At 41.8% G+C, this 20273-nt stretch overlaps 3 protein-coding genes across 4 annotated transcripts in view; 1 reads left to right on the forward strand and 2 right to left on the reverse strand.

Moving 5' to 3' along the window:
• Positions 1–2732, reverse strand: part of asb5a (ankyrin repeat and SOCS box containing 5a) — a 7677-nt gene extending 4945 nt beyond the window's left edge. The window contains exons 1-2 of one of the 2 annotated variants that reach the window (XM_061047571.1): positions 2272–2732; positions 143–222 (exon numbers count right to left, since the gene is read on the reverse strand). In XM_061047571.1, coding sequence (XP_060903554.1) covers positions 143–222; positions 2272–2488 — 297 coding nt within the window. In that variant the 5' untranslated portion in view covers positions 2489–2732. Of the gene's footprint in view, positions 1–142; positions 223–1250; positions 1680–2271 lie in introns of those variants that run through there. The other variant, XM_061047572.1, reaches the window with a different exon arrangement.
• Positions 2733–4311: 1579 nt separating this feature from the next.
• On the forward strand, positions 4312–13276 carry ctso (cathepsin O). Its single transcript, XM_061047574.1, has 8 exons — positions 4312–4677; positions 5232–5337; positions 5725–5849; positions 9013–9180; positions 9684–9805; positions 11487–11650; positions 12823–12915; positions 13045–13276. The coding sequence occupies exons 1-8, from the start codon at positions 4483–4485 to the stop codon at positions 13077–13079; spliced, it is 1008 nt and encodes a 335-aa protein (XP_060903557.1). The 5' UTR covers positions 4312–4482; the 3' UTR covers positions 13080–13276.
• tdo2a (tryptophan 2,3-dioxygenase a) lies at positions 13193–20120 on the reverse strand. The gene is made up of 12 exons (XM_061047573.1): positions 19958–20120; positions 19729–19834; positions 19519–19609; positions 18897–18967; positions 17407–17534; positions 17059–17245; positions 16817–16924; positions 16590–16701; positions 16396–16453; positions 15815–15894; positions 14863–14953; positions 13193–14549 (listed from the first exon to the last, which is right to left on the reverse strand). The coding sequence occupies exons 1-12, from the start codon at positions 19990–19992 to the stop codon at positions 14396–14398; spliced, it is 1221 nt and encodes a 406-aa protein (XP_060903556.1). The 5' UTR covers positions 19993–20120; the 3' UTR covers positions 13193–14395.
• Between the last annotated feature and the right edge of the window lie 153 nt (positions 20121–20273).

The following is a 20273-nucleotide window of genomic DNA, read 5'->3' on the forward strand; positions in this document are numbered from 1 at the left end:
TAAAGAGCTGATAAATCACCATGTAAATTACAAGGCACTGGCTCAATCTGTGGCAGCGCACTCGTCAATTTGTGAGCGGCTGAGGGAGCAAGTGAGAGAGGAGATGTCTCAGCATATGCATATGATGGTTATTTCTCTTCACCTGTAAAATGAGGGTCCGGACAGCCAGGAGGCGGCCCTGACTCGCGGCATCGTGTAGGGGTGAGCGGTCCGCCCAGGATCCTGTAAAGAGAGTAAAAACTGAGCTGCTTACTGTCATTTAAATCTAACACTCAAAACTATTACCATAATTTTAACTGTGGAGCCAGATTTAAACTATAGGTTACCTACATTACAAGTTCTTATAATATTATCAATATGTAACTCTGAACCTAGTTTATAGTGAGTCAATACTCACACAGGTCACCATGTGGTGGACTCTGAAGCTTCAGTGTTTATCCAGCTCTGCATGGGTCTGTAAACCTTTCTGTGTTCTAACCTCTCTCCATTTTTCAAAAGCATCTCCAATATTGATCCTAGTTTGAGCACGTTTCTGCTCGTGGAGCTTATTAGAAACATGCAGAGGCTTTTTAGGTCGGGTACAATCACTTCTATCTGAACCACTTCTCTTGCCCGCTTCCATCGCTGCAACACCTGTTGACCTGATAACTGCTCTCATATCTGGAAAACCGAGGGGCGTCCAAAACGGCCGTTTGGGGGGGTCGCCTTAAAAGCGCCTACCTTCTCTGGTCCAAACAAATCCAGAGCATTCAGGAGCAGAATCTAAAGTTAGAAGGAGGACATACTGGCTGCTTGTCGTCAGAGAAGCCAGCACTTCAACATGTTTCCTTGATGATCAGATAGTAAGATACCTTTATCATTTCACTCGCTTCACATCTTACTGATTGCTCCTTTTAAAAACACAGGTTAACAAAGTACTTTCACACACAGCTAGTTTACGTTGTTTTTATATTTCAAATGGTTACAAACTGCTTAGAGAAGAACCTTTTTTATGGATTCTACATCCTCCACGCTCACGATATGTTTATCAAAGTCATAGTTTCACCTCTTGGGTCATGTTTTTCCTCTTCATCTGAAAGAGTTAATGCATTCAGCAGCATTATTATTACATGACTAATGCTACTTGAGAAGCCCTTTTGCAGTTAACTCAGCACATCCGAGCTCCATTCACAAGATTAATTAACAACTAACTAGAGAAACTGGCTTTGGCCTGCAAAAAAAAATAAACCCAACAACCCCATTAAGCACACCTGAATCAATGTCCAGAATAACAGCTGATGCATTCCACACGTTCTCATCCTCATTGTCACCGTCCTCCATTGTAATCATAGTTTATAGATATGACCTGACCTGATGATATCTCTTATATTCAAGCCGCCTATTTCCTTTGACTGACATTCATTTGGCTGGCAGACATCAAACAGATTTCTTCAAAACAAGGAAGTCCATATCTGCAGGACTGTGACTAACCCCCTTTAAAGCCTGGCTAATTAGTATTCTGATGGAGTGGAGTCCACGTTTAAATGAAACATCCTCTTTGAATGACGGATACAGATCATGTCTCCTCTTCCCCCAGAATGTGCCTCCGATAAAGAAACCTCCTGTCCCTGAGGATGTGAAGTGTTGTTTTGGTTGCTGTCTGTGTGTGAGAGGGTGCGCTGCATAGCTGGGAATGGAAACTAGGGCAGGATGGGGGGGTTGGGGGGAGGGGGGGATGGCGGGTATCATGACTATGTTCTATTAATACATAAGAGAGAAAGAGCTGCCAGCCTACAGTGTCTTCATTTAATATTGAATGTAGAGTTCAGGATTTATACATATATACATATACATATATATATATATATGAAAGATAAGAATGCTAACATTTATATCATCATGGATTCATGTGAATGTGGTTAATGGCTAATATGCTAAGTGGATTAGCATAGCAGTAGTGACAGCATATTTGTAAACATGGAAAGTCTGAGTAGGCGTGTGAGGATGATGTGACTTAACTTGGAATTTAAAGGAAATAATATCAATATATTCTAACTCTGATGTCGTACACACGAGGCCAAACATGTGTCGTACTGCGCATAATGTAAACAAATGTTTGATGGTTAATTTTGCACCAAATAAACATTTATTCAGATTCAGATTCAGACAACTTTTTTGATCCCAGAAGGGCAACACAGGTACGTGCCTAAAGAGAAGTCACCGTGTTAAACAAAGAATTCCCCTAAAGAGGAAGTATCGGCTCTTTTTCAAGGTTTTACTCGATGTACTCACCCTGTTGTTTACCATAATCATAGAACTCTGCTGATATCCTGGCCGCCTCCTTACGGTTCCCCCGGACGATGTAGAAGTACGACAGCAAGTTGAGCGAGATCTTGACAAAGAGCTTAAAGCAGAAAAGTGCCAAGATGCTGAAGTAAACGTTGGACAGCTGCGCAGCAAAAGGCTTGTTGCTGAGCTCCACACTGGGGTCTGACATTTCCTCCGGCATGCACGCACGTTACTCACTCAGGGGCTTTGGGTATGATGAAGGCAGGATCAGATGCCACTCCAGAAAGCACAGGAGTGTAGCCTACTTTTTCTCCCACTGTACTGGCTGGTTGGCTGATCCTGACAACGCACAGGCTGAGGGGGGAAAAAATGCTCTGCAGCTGCTACTGTGCATGAGAGGTGATGTTAGTGTACAATGAGTGTGTGTGTGTGTGTGTGTGTGTGTGTGTGTGTGTGTGTGTGTGTGTGTGTGTGTGTGTGTGTGTGTGTGTGCAGAGCCGGCTCTAACCCACTTGGTGCCCTAGGTAAGATTTTAGCTGGTGCCCCTTTGTATTGCAACCAATTCCACCACCAATCACAATGTTCATACACTTAAATATAACATACAGATCGCCTTCATTCAGTGTGTGTGTGTGTGTGTGTGTGTGTGTGTGTGTGTGTGTGTGTGTGTGTGTGTGTGTTTTCACTACAAGTTAAATCTGACACACAGTTTTAACCTGCTTTGTCTCATTCTATATGTGACATACAATGCCCTTTGTATACTTCTACATTTGACTATTATCACTTGACTCACTAAGTGTTCCTCTACTCGCACACAAAGCTGTTTACACATTTATTTCCCATTTTTAGTCTAATCATTTGAATTTGAATGTATTCATTGTATATGTTTAGCCTTTAAATGTAGCCTTTCCTTTATTTATTTCATTGCTCTGAATCTTTTTATCCATTCCTACTCTAATGTCGAACTCTTCCTCTGTCGCTTTTTTTACATTTATTAACCAGATGTCTTTTATTCTTCTTTTAATCTTCATTTTTCTCTTATTACCTGTGATGTCCTCCTCTTCTTCTTCATTTTAATATTATCATCATCATCTTGCTGTCTTTTCTGTTTTATTTAATGTAATTGCTTCATAGCTTGGATTGCCCTTTCAGACCTGCCTGTTGTATCTTTCTTATTCCTGTTATTTGTCAAATGTTTGTGTTGTTGTCCTGACCTGCCTTTACTTTGTCTGTCATTTTGTAAACATCTGTTTTAAAAGGAGCTGTTTAAATAAAGTAATAATAAGTGAACCTACCTTGCATTGTCTTCACTGTTCCTGTTTTTTATGCACCTGCTCGATTTGCCTTTGAATTGCATGATTACATTTTCATTTGTAAAAAATAAATAAAAATAATCTGAATTAAGAAATGAAAAAATATATATTTTTTAAATCTTTTATTTAATTCGAATAAATGAAATTAAAATATATATTTTAAAAAGCTAAATGAGAGAAATCTAAATGACCAACAGGGTTCCCCCATGTACAGGCTACGAACTCAGGTGAGCAAGGCTGCAGGAACAAACCACGAAAAATCAAAAATCCGTGGCACACTGAAAATAACTTTTTTTATGTGTAGCCTATATGTTTCGTATTTGTAAATGTACTTTTTGATATAGGCTACTTTGGACTGTGTGGATGAATAGCCTATGTTATGTTTTCACGCTCTAGTTTTCATTTGAGGCTATGACATGTTAAAATGTTTATTGTGATGATTGGTCATGTGACCATTAACACACCTGAGTATGCTGTGACTGTGCTGGGCGAACCTGATGACTCTTCACGATGAGAGTTTTTGAATCTAGAAAAATATTAATCAAATATAAAAAAAAAAACACAAACTAATAACATAGTAAAATCCGTAAATATACGTTAATATTAAGCCTGTATATATTTTAATCTAGACACAGATATTAATGAATATAATTTGTTTTTACCTGAAAATATTTTAATTTGTATTTATATTAAGTATGTTTTAAACAGTATGCTATCATTATTATGTGTAAGATTTTATTTAGAGTTCGTTTTTTATTTTACTTTCTGTTTCCAAGGAAGAGCCTCTCAGTCGATACTGCGCATGCGCCGTACATTACGCCTCACCTTTTTCCGCGACCGTCACTTTTTTTTAAATTAACTTCCAAATTAAAAAACAGTTAAACCGGCATTTCTCCGTCAGATGAGGGGCTGCCACAGGTACTCAGTCGGTGTATTGACCGTGTTGACGCTCGTGTTTCCTTCGTGTTGTCAAAATGTGAGCACGGAGGAGACTCTCACCGACTCTGCGGTGGATTTCCACTCGTTCACAGAACACTTTCACCGCAAGTATGACGTCAACAGCGAGGAGTTTCACCTTCGGCATCTCTACTATCAGGTAGGAGTTTAAAAAACAAGAGGGGGACATATTAAAACCCTCATTTGACACTGCACTGAGAGCACACTCTTCAACACACGTCCGAAAACAAACTGCTGGTGACGTCACTACCATATTACACCTCAGGTAACACCCACTAATGTAAATGAAGGACACAACACCTGTGTACTAATAAGGTGACAAAAAGATACAGGTAGAAATACCTTAATGTACAAAAATAAAGCCATACATTTAAATACCGCTTAAGTTTGCAAAGAAGGCTTTTAATAAATAAGGTATAAAAGGAAAGGCACGTTTATTTCATGTAGTGAGCAGGATAGGATGCCCCCCTGTGGAGTCTGGACCCTGGTGGTGGTGATGGAGGTATGCAGGATGTGATGAGGAGTGGGTTTCTGAGGCTGAATGTATCTGAACTCTGCTGAGCTGGTATGGAGGTCACAGTGATCGCCCTGAAACTGTTTCTGTATCTTTTATTTAACAACGTACTTGAATTAATCTAATTTCCCATTCAGTCTACTTTAACCTCATCTCATTTATCCTGTTGTTTACTGCAGAACTCTACAAGGCGACATGCATACCTCAACAAATTCTCCTCGACACCACATTCAGCCAACTACGGCATCAACAAGTTCTCCGACCTCTCACAAAAGGAATTCAGAGGTAAGTGACATTTTTGCAAATGTGCAGAATATGGTTATTAGCACGCTCTGTGTCTTTATTTAATGCATCCACACAACAGTTAATCAAGGGAAATGTATTCTGAATCAGGTTTTATTGCCAAGTACATTTACACACACAAGGAATTTGACTTGGTGTATTGGTGCTAAACAATTAACAAGGAAATAAAGCAGAACTAGCAACAACTTAAATAATACAGTATAAGAATATATTACAATATATAAAATAGAATTTAAAAATGTAAAATATAAAAAATAAAAGACACAACATTTTTTTTTGTGCAAGTGTGAAATTACAACTTGTTCACAGAGATGTGTGTGTGTGTGTGTGTGTCAGGGAATGACTTTGAACTGTATCTGTTTGGTACAGATCTCTACCTGGGGGCCAGTGCTGACAGAGCTCCTCGCTTCTCCGGCCTGAAGGGAGAGGCGCTCCCGGCCAAATTTGACTGGAGGGACAAAGCAGTGGTGGCACCAGTCCAGGACCAACAAGCAGTAAGGTTTAAACAGATAAATGATGTAGTTGCTGTATAGGCAGAAACATACTGTGGGTACAAGAGGTGGATATTAGACAGACAAGGGATCTATAAGGACAAACAAAAGTGTTTACTAACTTTTGCTTTAGTTATGAATATTAATTTATTTCAAGATCCGTTTCAGGCAACTTCTAGGATGAAAAAGTATTCCCCATTTGGCTCACAGAAGGGCGTAATCCTTTTTTTTCCACCCCACCCACACAATAAAATATGTCAAACAGGTATATATTCATGCTCCCTCATTTAAAACAAATCTATGACAATGCAAACAATATTCATTTACAAAACCTTTATCAGTATTCCCGCTTAACGTCTTATCCATTCTTGGACTCTGGAGGCTTCAAGTTCCCAAATCGATAGACGATGACGATGATCGGCTTCCTGACCTGTTCTGGTGTCTCAAAATCATGAAAGGACGTGCACATCTCAAACAGATTTACAGCGAGCACAAACAAACGTATACCTTCTTTAGATGGATTGAAAAGCCTTCTAGACTTAAACTTCTACATGGTTACCGTGCACATTAAAGGTCACATATCCTCCTCGTCTTCAACCAGTTTAAATAAGTCTCAGAGCTCCTCAGAACATGTGTGTGAAGTTTCTTGTTCTAAATCCACTCTGATCCTGTATTTGATCATGTCTATAAACCCCTCTATTTCAGCCCTGCTCAGAACAGGCTGTTTCTGTGTCTGTACCTTTAAATATGTAAATGAGCTGTGTCTGACCACGCCCCCTCTCTGGAAGGTCTTGGGTGTACTCGGTGCTTTCTCGCTCCATGTCCTATTGTTTACGGTGAGAAGGCAGACTCAGAGGGCAGAACAAACACCTAGCTGTGGGAGTGTCACCCACCTGGGGGAGGGGCTACTGCCCTTTGTGATGTCATGAAGGGAAAATCTCCAAACGGCCTGTTTGAGCACACATTTTCTGAAAAGTGGAGCAGGCAGAAGACGGAGAGGATGGACTTTTCTCATGATTGGGGGGTTTGTAGACGGACTAGAGACCTATGTTAGTGTTAGAGGAACATGGTGAAGTTGATTTTTTGTGACGTTTAAGAGTTAAAAGTGAAATATCTATAAGCAGAACACATCTGTAGAGCCTAGTGGGACTTTAATGTCCGTCATGGAAAAAAGCACCTGATATGATAAAGTGTGACTCTTGCTGAGAGAGCAGAGAAAACCTGGAGGACACGACAGGGAAAGAGGGTTAGTGAGATGGAGCGGGTACTCGTCGGCACTGAAGGTTCACTCTCTGTTCTGTTTGTCCTTTATCTCTTTAGCCAGTCAATTTGCCGCCGGGGTTGATATTCTCAGAGTAAAACATTTTTTTCCTAAGGGAGAAAAATCACCCATAGAGGTCAAAGCCGACACAGTAACATATATTTTCCTCCTTTTAAGCCAGGTAAGGCTTACCACAGTCTTCTGCTGCTCGGCTCTCCTGCAGGTTTCACGTCCCAGCGTTTATTTGTCTTGTGTCTCTGTCTGTGGACCTGCCAGGGCTGAGCTTCCACTACAGGCAGATTGATGGAAAATCAGAAATATAAATGCAGCACCATGCACACAAGACACAAAATATCAAGCAAACACACATCTCATAACTTCTTATTGATCCAGTGCACCCTCATCTTAATTCCACTTCATGACTCAGGTGCACTTCATCTGTAAAAGGCAGAAAGCAGAGGGTCCTAATGTTTTGTAAACTCAGCGCATACTTCTTTCCAGTCCGAGCAATAATGACTGATTTGGGTTGCAGTATTGATTTTTAAGCCCGGGAACCATATTCAGCAACTGAATATTGAATTTTTACCCGGAGCGCTTAGGTTTTCATCACGTTTTATGGGAATTCATGCTGAGGAGGTGAAGCGAGCACAGCCTGCCTGCTGCCGTGTGGAGAATGAGATCTCCTGTGTAAATATTTAACTGTAAAGATGCTCTCTCCTACATTATGAAACGCTGTCTTTTTCTCTAAAGATGACTCGTTTCATCAAGCAGTGTGATCTAAATCAGATAGAGAGCGATGGAGATTATCTCCAATGAGCCTCAGCGTCAAAGCTTAATACATTAAAGGTAGCAGAAATGAAACATGATCCTGAGGATGTATTATATACCTGAGGTGTTTCTGTCAGTAGATGGCAGCAGAAAACAATTAGTCACACTCACACAGCATCTCATGTCATCATCATGGACGACATCCACTCTGACTTTAGATTCCTGAAGCCTTTTACAAATTCTTTCTTTATTTATGTCATGATTTCCATCACAGGGTCTTACTTACAATCTTTACCAACCAAAAAAGCAAACATCTCATGTAACTTAGTTTACACTTTTTAAGAGTGAAATCCAGGCTGCACGGTGCTGCAGTGGTTAGTGCTGTTGCCTCACAGCGAGGAGGTTCCTGGTTTGAATCCCCGTCTGACAGGAGCCTCACTCTGCGTGGAGTTTGCATGTTCTCCCCGTGCATGTGGGGGTTCTACTCTGGCTTCCTCCCACAGTCCTCCTTCAGTCGACTTGATGACTGTAACAGTGTCTTTGCGGGTCCGCATAAACGATCAGTCAAAAGAGTGAAATGTGCTCGATAAAGAAACTCGCCTTGCCTTGCACACACATCCCACATGAGTCCTTGTCCTGTGTTCTCCACAGACTCCTCCCCCTCCCCCTCCCCCTGGCCAGTCACGTCACAGATTGTCTAGTAGATTTCTTAACGCTTCCTTTAATAAACTCCCATACTTCATTAAACTGTTTAACCATGTTATTTATCTTAAGATAACGCCTTTTCTATAGCCAAATATACCTCATCAATTATTTCTAAGTTTAATGGAGGGGGGGGGGGGTCTTTGTTTTCCCAATGTTTTAAAATCAACAGAATCTGTCATCCCAAACAACATATTTATTCTAAATTGACCAGCATTAATATGTGAACTCTTATTTCATTTGTGTGAATCTGATTTACTAACAGGTTTTATTTCTATATATATATTTTATTCAACCTTTAGCCAAATGACAAAAAACTGACATTGTTCCTTATTTTAAAATGAGAATGCATTCTTTTGTTTCTGAAGTATTTTTCAGTCCTGTATTTTTGACTGTTTACCGGTTTGTCCTGATGACTTCATTTTAAATTTGCAGTGTGGGAGTTGTTGGGCGTTCAGTGTGGTTGGCGCCACGCAGTCCGTCCACGCCATCGGTGGCTCACCATTGGCGCAACTCAGCGTGCAGCAGGTCGTGGACTGCTCCTTCCAAAACAAAGGCTGCAGCGGAGGCTCCCCGGTGCGGGCTCTGGATTGGTTGAAGCAGGTTTGTTGTTATCTTTACATAATTCCAGACCTTTAAAACATTTCTGTGCTCTTGACGTTTACTCCCAAAGTGGTGTACACACCAACGCTTTAGACGCACAGGAGATGGATTCAAGTTGATCCGTCCCCCAAAGTGGATTTTAATGAACGACGAGACCTGTGAGGAGATTCAAATGAATCCTTTTGAAGTAAGGTTATGTTGTCTGTGTAGGATCTCAGTCATCCACCTCAGGGTCAATTCGAAGCTTGATCTAAAGTCAGCTGGACTTGGTGGAAGATGTTGATCCTTCAAGATCTTTAACCTAGTCCAGTTGCCTTTGGATCGATCTTCAACAGTAAGGTAATATTCTCATGTATTCACAGACGTTCAGAGGCTCTTTCTTGGAGTCTACAGTTAAACCTAAATGAGTAAACTGCCTGTGCCGGGATGTTTTTATAGGCTGGATGATTGGATATTTAGTATTCTGGTAACACACTCACTGAGGTAAACTGTTCTTTTTGTAGACCAGAGTGAAACTGGTGCCTCAGACAGAATATCCCTACAAGGCCAGGACCGGGATCTGCCATTTTTTCTCTCAGTCACACGGCGGTGTTGCTGTGAAAAACTTCACTGCTCATGACTTCAGGTACAGAAAAACAACTCATTAAAGGCTAACAAGTAACAGAATTATATTTGGGTGAAATCACATAAAGTCTTTTATTTGGTTTCAACAAAGTACCAAGGGCAGCGGAGAGGAGAGGAGAGGAGAGGGGAGTGGTGAGGGGAGGGGAGAGTGGGTCTGTGCAGGGACAGAGCGCAGTGTTTACTCGGTCAACATGGACTGCTCAGTAGCACAGAGGTTCTTTACTCTGGGCCAAAGTGACTGGCTCACTGTTATCTTCAGTTAAAGTCAATCAAATCTGTGATACGAACCTTGATGGTGTCTCTCACACCTACATGTTTAAAACCTGTTTTTGTTGTGTTGCTTTGTTAGCTCGGATTAGTCTTCTTTGTCAGAGATGATGAAGTTTAAAACATTTTATTAGATACAGGAAAGTGGATGGAGTCAGAAATCAGTAAGAGAGAGGGAGAGATTGGAGATATGCAGGAAAGGAGCCACAGGTCAGATTTGAACCCGGGTCACCTGCATGGAGGACTATAGCCTCTGTGCATGATGTGCGCACACTGACCACTAGGCTACCGGCGCCCCTCAATATTTTATTTTGAATGAAAAGAAATGACATGCACATATCAGTTGGCTAAATATATCAGTCTGAATAAATGATAGTTGATGAACCAGTGGAAGCCGATTTTCAGGATGTATAATAATACATACATAGATAGAAATGGAGCCACAGGTCGGATTTGAACCCGGGTCGACCGCTTGGAGGACTACAGCCTCCGTACATGGGGCGTGCGCACTAACCACTAAGCTACCAGCATCCCTGATTGAGTAAAAATGTTTTTGAATTCATGGTTTCAAATATTGAAACAGCTTATTGAAATAGTCTTTTTTTATTGTTTCTCCCTCTTGCTGTGGTTGTAGGTTCTTATTTTTGTAAAATAATTGTATTTTCAAAGGAGTCTTAAACAAACTAAACTCAATGACTTACCCACATAATACATGTTAGTGTCATGTGACCACTGAAAGATCCCTTTATCTTAACAATCCACTCGAAAGGTCAGGGTTCTGGATCAAGCTGCTGGAGTTAGCCATTTCTGCAGGGTGGGTACTTTGGCGGGGCGGGGGTCATGGGGGTGACTTAACCTTGTGGTTAAGGATCTCATAAGCCAGATCTTTATCGCTGCAACACAAAAAGGAAAAAACAGCATCGTAAAGTTTCAACATGGGAAGACGTCCGTCTCGGTCATGCATGGGGATGTAACTGCTCTGTTCACACACTCCATATGTCAGGAGAGTGGTACAGGAGGGCTTCACAGCTAGCCCCCAGTGGGAATCATCTGCTGGAGGGGCACGACCCAGTTTGCAGATGGTGCCCTCACATAGGGGAACATAGAGAACGAGGGAAATACGAGAATTATGGATGAGGGAAAAGTGTGAAACTTGGGTCAGAAAATGATTCACTGATTGGTTAAATAAAAAGAAGGGATGAGAGCCGAGATCCTCGTCCAGACAAATAGTGGAAAGTAGGATCAGTAAAATGTTGAAGTAAAGAAAAAGCTGCATAAAATGTGTCTCCTCCTGAGATATTTTGCAACACCTACATGAGGAGTATATACGGGTGATGATGATGCCATGACAGTGTGATCACAGGGTCAGTCTTCTCTCTCTGACGAGTACATTTTTTCCCCTCGCTCTTTCTCAGTGGTCAAGAAGAGGCCATGATGGGTCAGCTGGTGGAGAGGGGTCCCTTGGCTGCCATCGTGGATGCTGTCAGCTGGCAGGATTACCTTGGTGGAATCATTCAGCACCACTGCTCCAGCCAATGGTCTAACCATGCTGTCCTCGTCGTTGGATACAACACTGATGGTACATGCTGTCACTAACGGGGGCATGAGAGTCCATCGAAATCCAAGAAAGAGAGCAGAAATGTAACTTAAGCTAACATTTACCTTTTAAGGTCAAGGAGATTTCTCGATCCTAGGGCATGAGAAAGTGATTAATAGATACACGTAGAAGGAGCAATCAGTAAGATATCTACTGAATGAGATGATAAAGGTATCTTACTATCTGATCATTAAGGAAACATGTTGAAGTGCTGGCTTCTCTGACAACAATGCAGCAGTCAGTATGTCCTCCTTCTAACTTTAGATTCTGCTCCTGAATGCTCTGGATTTGTTTGGACCAGAGAAGGTAGGCGCTTTTAAGACACGCCCCCACACGGCCGTTTTGGACGCCCCTCGGTTTGCCAGATATGAGAGCAGTTATCAGGTCAAACCAACAGGTGTTGCAGCGATGGAAGCGGGTAAGAGAAGTGGTTCAGATAGAAATCGGCGGCTGTGGCTCAGATAGTAGAGTTGGTCGTCTCTCAACCGGAAGGTCGGGGGTTTGATCCCCAGCTCCTGCAGCCACACGTCTGATGTGTCCTCAGGCAAGACGCCAACAAGCCAACTTCAATATTATGGTCCGAACGGGACTTGAGCCGGCGACCCTCCAGTTCCCAACCCAAGTCCCTGCAGACTGAGCTACTGCCGCCCCTTCTGCTTTCTCAGCCCGACTCTCACTGATTGCAAATTAAAAATGCAGAGAATATACTCAGTCATCTCAATCATGAGCGACAACATAAAAGGAGTTATGTAAGAAAACAAGCGGCAAAGTTACAGTTGACCTCATTTCACCTTTGCCTGTTTGGTTCTGTTTGTCCAGTTTGGTACACGTCGACCAGAGCCGCTCGTTCCGCAAACACAAGTCCGGTGTGTGCACACTCGTTATGCAACTGAACAAGATTTCCAAGTCGTTGTTTGATTTGAGCCCACACATGCTGTCAGAGTGTTCTCTACCTTCCTGCCCATTTCTTGACATCGTTGACAAACACGGGTGTTTTATCATTTCTCTACATGAATTATTCACTCGCTCCCTTGTGTTTTTGTGGGTATTGCACAAAGGTATGAGGGATTATATAAGCGTTTAAAGTGGTTACACACACACACACACACACTCATATACCCTGTAAATAATTAAATGCATGTTGTCTGTTTTAGGAGATATTCCATACTGGATCGTCCAGAACTCCTGGGGAGCCACATGGGGCAATGAGGGGTATGTTTATATAAGAATCGGCGGGAATGTTTGCGGTGAGTTTGATCTTTGCTCCTTGTGACTCACGGTTTATATCACCCCTTAATTCTGCGTGTGTGTGTGTGTATCACTGTGCCCACTCTGCCCTCGGGGATTAATGCGACTTCCTTTCTTTCTCTTCCCAGGTATCGCAGATTCTGTGGCAGCCGTCCTTCTTTGATGAGACTTTGAGTGTGTGTGTGTGTTTTAGTTCTGCCATCATGTTCTGCATGTGTGTGTGTGTGTGTGTGTTTACCGCTGCCAACATTTCAATCATTGGTTTGCCTTCAAGTGTCTCTTTAAATAGTGTTTTTTATTGACATGTTGTCACCACGTTACATCACTTCAAGAAAATAAATCACTTCATATGCTGATAAATGTCGGATCTTTTCATGAATGATCAACACACAAAACACTGCAAAAAAACACATCCACTGTACAAAAATGCATCTTATTAAATACAGAAGAGAGATACATATTAAAGATTTAGATTTGTCTATACAAAGATCGCATCAATCGCTGCATAAATACATCACTGACTATACACAATGCATTTTCACACAACTACATTATTGACATTATGTACACATAGTAAAAGTTCACATTTATTCTGTGCAAATCCTTCAATTCTAGGTGTTCAGATTGTTTATACAGAGCTTTATTGTCCCTCTATCTTCTCGTCCTCGCACCCGAGCCCCCTCCCGGCTTCCTCTCTGACACCCTCCCTAACGCCGACATGAAAAAGAACCCATCACCGCGCACCGGTTTGATCACGGGCTCTCAGCTTTCAGGTCGGTCGCGGGGAAAATCTGCATAATTTTATCGAGACGGCATCAAAGCTCGTCTTTATCAAGGAGCCATCTGCTGCACTCTGTGACCGGTCAGAATTAGAGATTAGACTCAAATGGCTCTAATGTGACTGTTTGATTTACTCAGGGCCGCTCATGAGTTGGTAAGGTGTGAACCTCTGCGCTGTGGCTTGATGAGGGGAATTAACTTCTGTTCTTTGTTGCACCACTTTCAGGGTGTTTTGAAAGCCTTTAGTGTCACGATGACACGTCAAAGAACCATTTCAAAACAGTTCAAGTAAACACAAATTGTTCTTTTATGAACATCGTGGTGGAAAAGGGGATCTTACTAATTGTCCCTCCCTCATGTTTCAGGATGCAAGATGCTCCCAGAAGTTTCCGTCATGTCGTATTTTGTGCTCATATATAATTTCAGACGGCCCTGATTGCTTGTGAAGAACACACCCTTTTTTGTTTTGTCTTGGCTTTCTCAAGTTCATAAACCTTACTGCATGCAAATCTGAGCTCGCAAGATTGAGAACGTCTTTGTCTTCTCCGCAAAAATATGCAAAATCTAATTTAGATCCCCTTTAACACCTGTCCCAAGAACATTTTGTATCCGTGCAGATGATCTGTTTTCTGTGTGTGAGGTGGCTTATAGTGAAAGAAAGGAAGCCAGGACAGCAAACAGAGGACCCCCCCCCCCCCTCTAGTCAGAGTCTTCACTGCTGCAGTAGGAGCTGTCGCAGCATTCAGCCATGTAGAGGAACGTGTGGATGTTGGGGTTCAGCTTGGGCACCCAGTGACGAGGAATCAGGAACGTTGCCAGGTTGAACAGGTCCACAAAGACTTTGTAACGATCACTAAATGTGGGGGAGGTGAAAAGCCACTTATTAGATATTCAACTCGTGCTCCTACGATTTAATTGTGCATCTGTTACAAATTGTCTCTGTGAAGGACAAAAGCAAACTTCAACACAGAAAATGAAGAATGGCTTCACGGCACGTTTTGGGTCGTTTGTGGATGTCAACGAGGGAGTGACCACACGACAGGTTAATTTAGATAAGGACAGAGTAGCAGTGTGCCGTCCTTATCTAAATGAACCCTGAAGTGTTGAAGATACTCGCAGTGTCAAGTGTTTAATCAGCAGGTTAAGGTTTAAAAAGTGTACAATACCTGACAGTCGATCTCAGGTAGTGGTATCCGGATGAGCCCCCTGTGCCGGCTTTGCTGCCAATCATACGGTGCACCATGCATACGTGATTATCTACAGCAGGGAGAAAAAAAATAGAAATACCATTTGTTATGTGAGCAATGTTTTAGGTCTGCATGTTTGTTGTTTACAGGCAACAAGATTTATGAGAATGTGTGTGTTTTTATTTTTCTTGTACCTGAAACAGTCGAGGTTACAAGTTCAGGGGCAAAATGATCACAAATTAGCTTCTCATTTCTACTTTCTTTTTTTTTTCATGAAACATTGTGCATTTGAGCAGGGTATTCAACTCAGGAGTTGGTGGAGAACAAAACTGAGATTAAAGAGAGTGTTGACAGCACTTACATATACAAGGTAGCATGACGAGTTCTAGAAATATCAACATAAACCTTAAAGGCAGGGTTGGTCAATTTTCGAAAACTAGTATGATTTTGAAAGTAGCATTCCCTCAGTGCTCCGTCTGCACCCACCCCCTCCCCTCAGTGCTCCCTCTAAAGCCACGCCCCCTCACTTAACAACTGCTACAGATGACAGATTTTCTTAATTTCTTTTTCAGAGAACATGAGTTATTAATTTCTGTCAGGACCTAAAGACAATTTCAACCAAAATCTTAAAAAAGTGGATCTGGAGAATATTTCCAACCCTGCCATTTAGACACGAGTGTGTTAAAGTGTATTTCATTGGTTTTAAGGTGGATCAGCAGCTGCAGAGAGTTCTTCCTCTTGAGCTCCTGAGCTAACCGTACTCTCCTTTAAGTCCATCTCTGCCCTCGAGCAAAATATTAAATCACTGGTTCCTAGCTCTAGAAATCGTCTTCCTTCTCTTTAAACCCCCCCCCCTCTCCCTGTGTTTAAGTCACCTTGATTACAGGTGAGCAGATTCAGTAACTATAGCAGGAAGGCTTCAGCAACTTACATCTCCACTTTGTCATGAGGGTGTCGATGTCCATGAGGGATGTGAGCAGCTGGAAAGGAACCTGAAACCTCGGCTCTTCCCTAAAAGGTAAGAAAGAAAATACATATTCTAATTAACCTTGTACAGGAAATAAGCTGCACGGTGTTCAAAGAAGTCCTAACAGGAGCAACTATCACGTTTCCACTAGTCACAAAGCAGTTAGCTTCTTTTACCCGGCACGTTGAAATCAATTATCGCCTCCCAGTGACTGTCACATGAATGCGTTATAGAACTTTAATAAGCCTCTATTGATTGCTTTTTTTTTTGCCCCACACCTTTAAGACAGGTGACTAAAACGTCCTCTCACACAACTGCCTTTGATTTACACACAGAAGAGCTACCACAGGACCCAGAGAGTTGCAGAAATCGGGCGTTTAAACATGACATGTTTGTCTCTAAAACAAGATGCTCAATCCCCTCAACCACAGCAGAAGATTGTGCATCCTGGAGGCAAACATAATAGCTTTGCTCGAGAATTACAGACGAAGAAGCAAAGTTTCACTCGACTTTAAATGTGAATGAACGCCGTTCAAACCACATACCTGTAGAAGTAGATCATCAGAGCACCTTGGAGAGCCTTGTAAGAGAGCCGCCTCTCACCTTGTTGCAAAAAAGAAACAGAATATTTTACTTTTCAAAGTCACACCGGCTGTCTTTATTCATGTTCTTGTGAGCTCTAGCCTTAATGTTATATAAGTCTAGACCACCTCTCGACTGTTCATAAGCAGACGCTCACCTTTGCTAACGAGGTGGTCGTGGCGCTTTTCATCGAAGAGAGAACTGAACACCTCTCTCTGTTTGGTCAGCTCAGCCATCAGTTCCTCCTTCTCCTCAAGATCTGTAATTTTCTTTAAAAAAAAAAAAAAAGATGAAAAAAGAAGAAAATACTCCATCTGTCAATCATCTTTGCAATCCAGAGGGAGCGGAGAAAGTTTGCTCTGAGAAGCCGAAGTCATCTCTCACCTCGATTTTCTCCTTCTCCTGATTCAACCCATCAAATATATTGATTTCCAGCCGTTCCCAGAAATTGAATCCATCCACCTCCAAGCCAGGAGTTCTCTCCAGCCACTCCTGAGAACAACAACCCAGAGTTTCATCACTTTTTTTTGTTCTTGTTTCAGTAGCAGAAGGGCTTATCCACAGCAGGATACACATACAGCAGAGTAAAGTCTATGCACAGGTGTTGAGCGGTTTGTAAGACGAACCTCAACAAGTTTTAAGAGTGGTGGCTCCTTCTCTGTGGCGAGCAGCATCTCACTGTCATGACCCTTAAAATTGTCCCTGTAATGACGTCTGTTGTAGGGAACCCTCTGGTTGTCCGGGACCCCGATCTTGTTCTCCAAGAGCCGAAACTGAAGGCTTTGAAATCCAGAAGCTGGAGCAAGGTATTCCCTACACACACACACACACACACACACACACACACACACACACACACACACACACACACACACACAGACAAGTCAGCATTTAGGACTAAGACAAAATACAGAGTACAAAATCATCTTGTGAAATGTATCAAGAGTAGAATTAGAAGTTATGTTCGAGCTTACCTGAAGTCAAAAAAGTCCAACGCTGTCATTGTTTCCAAAACGGCAAACTGGTCGACCAGCAGCCTGAAGATCATGACGATCCTGTTGATGCGAGTGTTGACTTTGAGCATGTTGCGTTCATCTCGGACCTGAAGGAACAGCAACATATTCAAGGTTAGAATCGCTTAGAATGGTCCGTTTTACCATCTTTGGAGAGGACAGCTGAAGAGAGAGAGAGGGACAGGAAACGTTGGGAGGAGAGAGCGGGGGGGGGGGATGACATTCAGCAAAGGGCCGAGGTCGGATTTGAACCCACGGCTGCTACGACGAGGACTTTAGCCTCCGTAACTCGGGTGCACAACATAACTGCTGGGCTAGCGTCGCTCCACGGTTTAGGATTTTTAACGTTTGTAAAATCAATGTAGCTGAAATGATTATTAAGAATGAGAGGGTTCAGATAAAGGAGAGCAGACACTAACTCTGACAAACATAAACCAGGTGTGAGGGGAGACACAGAGTGACCTTGGTTGTCGTAGTGACGGCCAACCCTATCAGAACAGCTGTGACTGGCATCAGGCCCGGGGCACGAGCTACATGTCTGTATATCAACAGAGATGTGGTAATTCCACATGAACTAAGACCTGAAATAATAATTAGGGTCGTAGATTCTTTTTTTTTTTTTTTGCGTTCTTATTTCATGAACTGAATGTCTGCCTCCACCAACGAAAACACTTCTTCAGTTCCAGATGTTGTACTTCTTTTAATTCAGTAAATCAGACAGAGGGAGTGAACTCTGAAGCCTATTAAAACACATTATTCCTTTCGGTAACGCTTTAAAATAAGGTCACAACATGCACCATTAACTAGCTGCTTATTAGCATGCTAACTAGCAACATACTAGCTGTTTACAGTTGTACAGCTAATAGGTCGTTAACTAAGAGTTTACCCTCCTAACTACTGATTGTTGATGGGCAGTAAGGAAGTTGTCGAACATGAATTATGATCTCAATTTGCTTTGCTTACCTAATCAGACCCAGACTGAGATTCCTAATTTACTATCAATTCCCTTCCATCTGATTTGAAGCCCGGCAAAGTCAGGGCGTGACGTCTGTTCAGCGTGAGTCTGGTTCTGCTCGAGCTTTCTGCCTCTTAAAGGACGTTTTTTCTTGTCACTGTAACTTTGCTAAATGCTGCTAAGTGCTCATGATGGATTAAAATTGTTTCTTTATAATATAACAGAGTAAGGTCTGTTACCTGCTGTTTTGGAAAGCGTCTTAAGATAACATTTGTTATGAATTGGCGTTGTACAAATAAAGACTGATTGATCGAGTATGCTACTAATTAGCATGCTAATGAGCAGCTTGTTAATCTTTAAGATTGTGACCATAGTTTAAAGTGTTAGCCAACTTTCTTTTTGAGCTCTTTGTTGTTTTTTTCTACATTATTCAACTCTGACAACGGCCTTACATTGAAAAGATATGAATTTTATGGCACAAAAAAATGTGACTTACATGTCCGCTGATGAAGATCTCTCGCACTGAGTCCAGCTCAAACAGAATCTGTTTGAACCACAGTTCATAGGCTGCAATAAAAAACACACGGGACAGTTCATGCATCATAAAAACTCACATGTTGAAATCATTAAGAGCTCAAAAGAGAAGAACAAAATATGCAGCTTTAACAGGACGGTCTCTCGTGTTCAGTGTCCCCATGAGGGACAAAAGATAATATATACGATTCTTTAGTGTCATTGAATGAAACACAATGAACTGTTGTTGGTGACCAGCAGCATTAGACAAGATGAAGAATATAAAATATAAAAACTAGAAGCAGCAGATGAAAGCTCAATGCACAGTATAAAGGATTAAAGAATAATCATTACTGCACAGAGTAATGCAGCAGGTTTAAAGTGCAGGCGCGGGGTCGATGGAGACAGAAAGCTAAAAAACTTTTAACAATCAAAAGTTATTTTTCATCAGTATTATTATTTACACAAGTGAGACCGCTTGGCAAACAAGTCGAATCAGACGAAGCAAAACAAAAAATCTGAGTAAAAGTAAATCTTTTTTCTTTTTAAAGACTTGAAGCAAATGAAAAAAAAATCTCTGAACTAAAACAAGATTAGAGTTTTACCTTGATGGGTGACGATGAAGAGGTGCTCATCGTGGATCTTATTACCCTTCACTTCACTTTGCAGCACCTGGGCTGTGACGATTTTGTCCAGCTGGGATTTAAAAAACAAAAGATGAAGAAGAAGAAATCAAGCGCTTGACTGAGACACAAAAATCTGAAAAACAAACACAATACAAAGAGTGACACGGCATGAAAGGCGGTGTTCTGTACCTGCAGGTAATCTCCGTAGATGATTCCTCCCTTACTGGCTTTGTTAACCCCGACCTGAGACTCATCTTCTTCTTCTTCTGTTTTGGGAGGCTTGCTTTTAAATAACCTGCAGTGTGAAGAGAGAAGGCTCGTTTGTTACTCGGCGTTTTCACATCATCACCATTCAAAACGTTTTTGGTTTTTTTTAGGAATAAAAAAAGAAAAGAAGGGAGTTAAAAAGAGAACGTACAAATGCCTCTTTTCAAAGTACGGACATCCACTCATGACTTGTCCAAATAATCGGTAAGCAGCAGAGGTGTATTCTTCTTCGTCGTCTTAGACTTTCTAAAATTGCCTTCATCGCAATCCATCTTTTTAAAGATTCACCTCCGCCAATCACAGTCACAATACAGTCAAACATCCGGCCCACCTCTGTTTGCCCCCGCCGAGCTGTTTACCTTGAACCTGGACCACCATGTGGACTTTGGATGACCGGAAAAGAAGACACATCACAACACCCTTTTTTTCACATAACAGACATTTTCATTGAAATATGTTTACGCAGT

Source organism: Labrus mixtus, chromosome 10 (genome assembly GCF_963584025.1).
Source record: "Labrus mixtus chromosome 10, fLabMix1.1, whole genome shotgun sequence".
Lineage (NCBI taxonomy): Eukaryota > Metazoa > Chordata > Actinopteri > Labriformes > Labridae > Labrus > Labrus mixtus.

What these genes read in the sequence shown, in the direction of transcription:
- ctso (XM_061047574.1), top strand. Translation starts at nt 4,483, where the DNA reads ATGAGGGGCTGCCACAGGTACTCAGTCGGTGTATTGACCGTGTTGACG. An exon ending in TTCACTGCTCATGACTTCAG is followed by an intron (nt 9,806 to 11,486) that starts GTACAGAAAAAC and finishes GCTCTTTCTCAG; the next exon opens with TGGTCAAGAAGAGGCCATGA. An exon ending in AATCGGCGGGAATGTTTGCG is followed by an intron (nt 12,916 to 13,044) that starts GTGAGTTTGATC and finishes TTCTCTTCCCAG; the next exon opens with GTATCGCAGATTCTGTGGCA.
- tdo2a (XM_061047573.1), bottom strand. Translation starts at nt 19,992, where the DNA reads ATGAGTGGATGTCCGTACTTTGAAAAGAGGCATTT. An exon ending in AGATCTTCATCAGCGGACAT is followed by an intron (nt 17,535 to 18,896) that starts GTAAGTCACATT and finishes CTGTTCCTTCAG; the next exon opens with GTCCGAGATGAACGCAACAT. An exon ending in TTGGACTTTTTTGACTTCAG is followed by an intron (nt 17,246 to 17,406) that starts GTAAGCTCGAAC and finishes GTGTGTGTGTAG; the next exon opens with GGAATACCTTGCTCCAGCTT.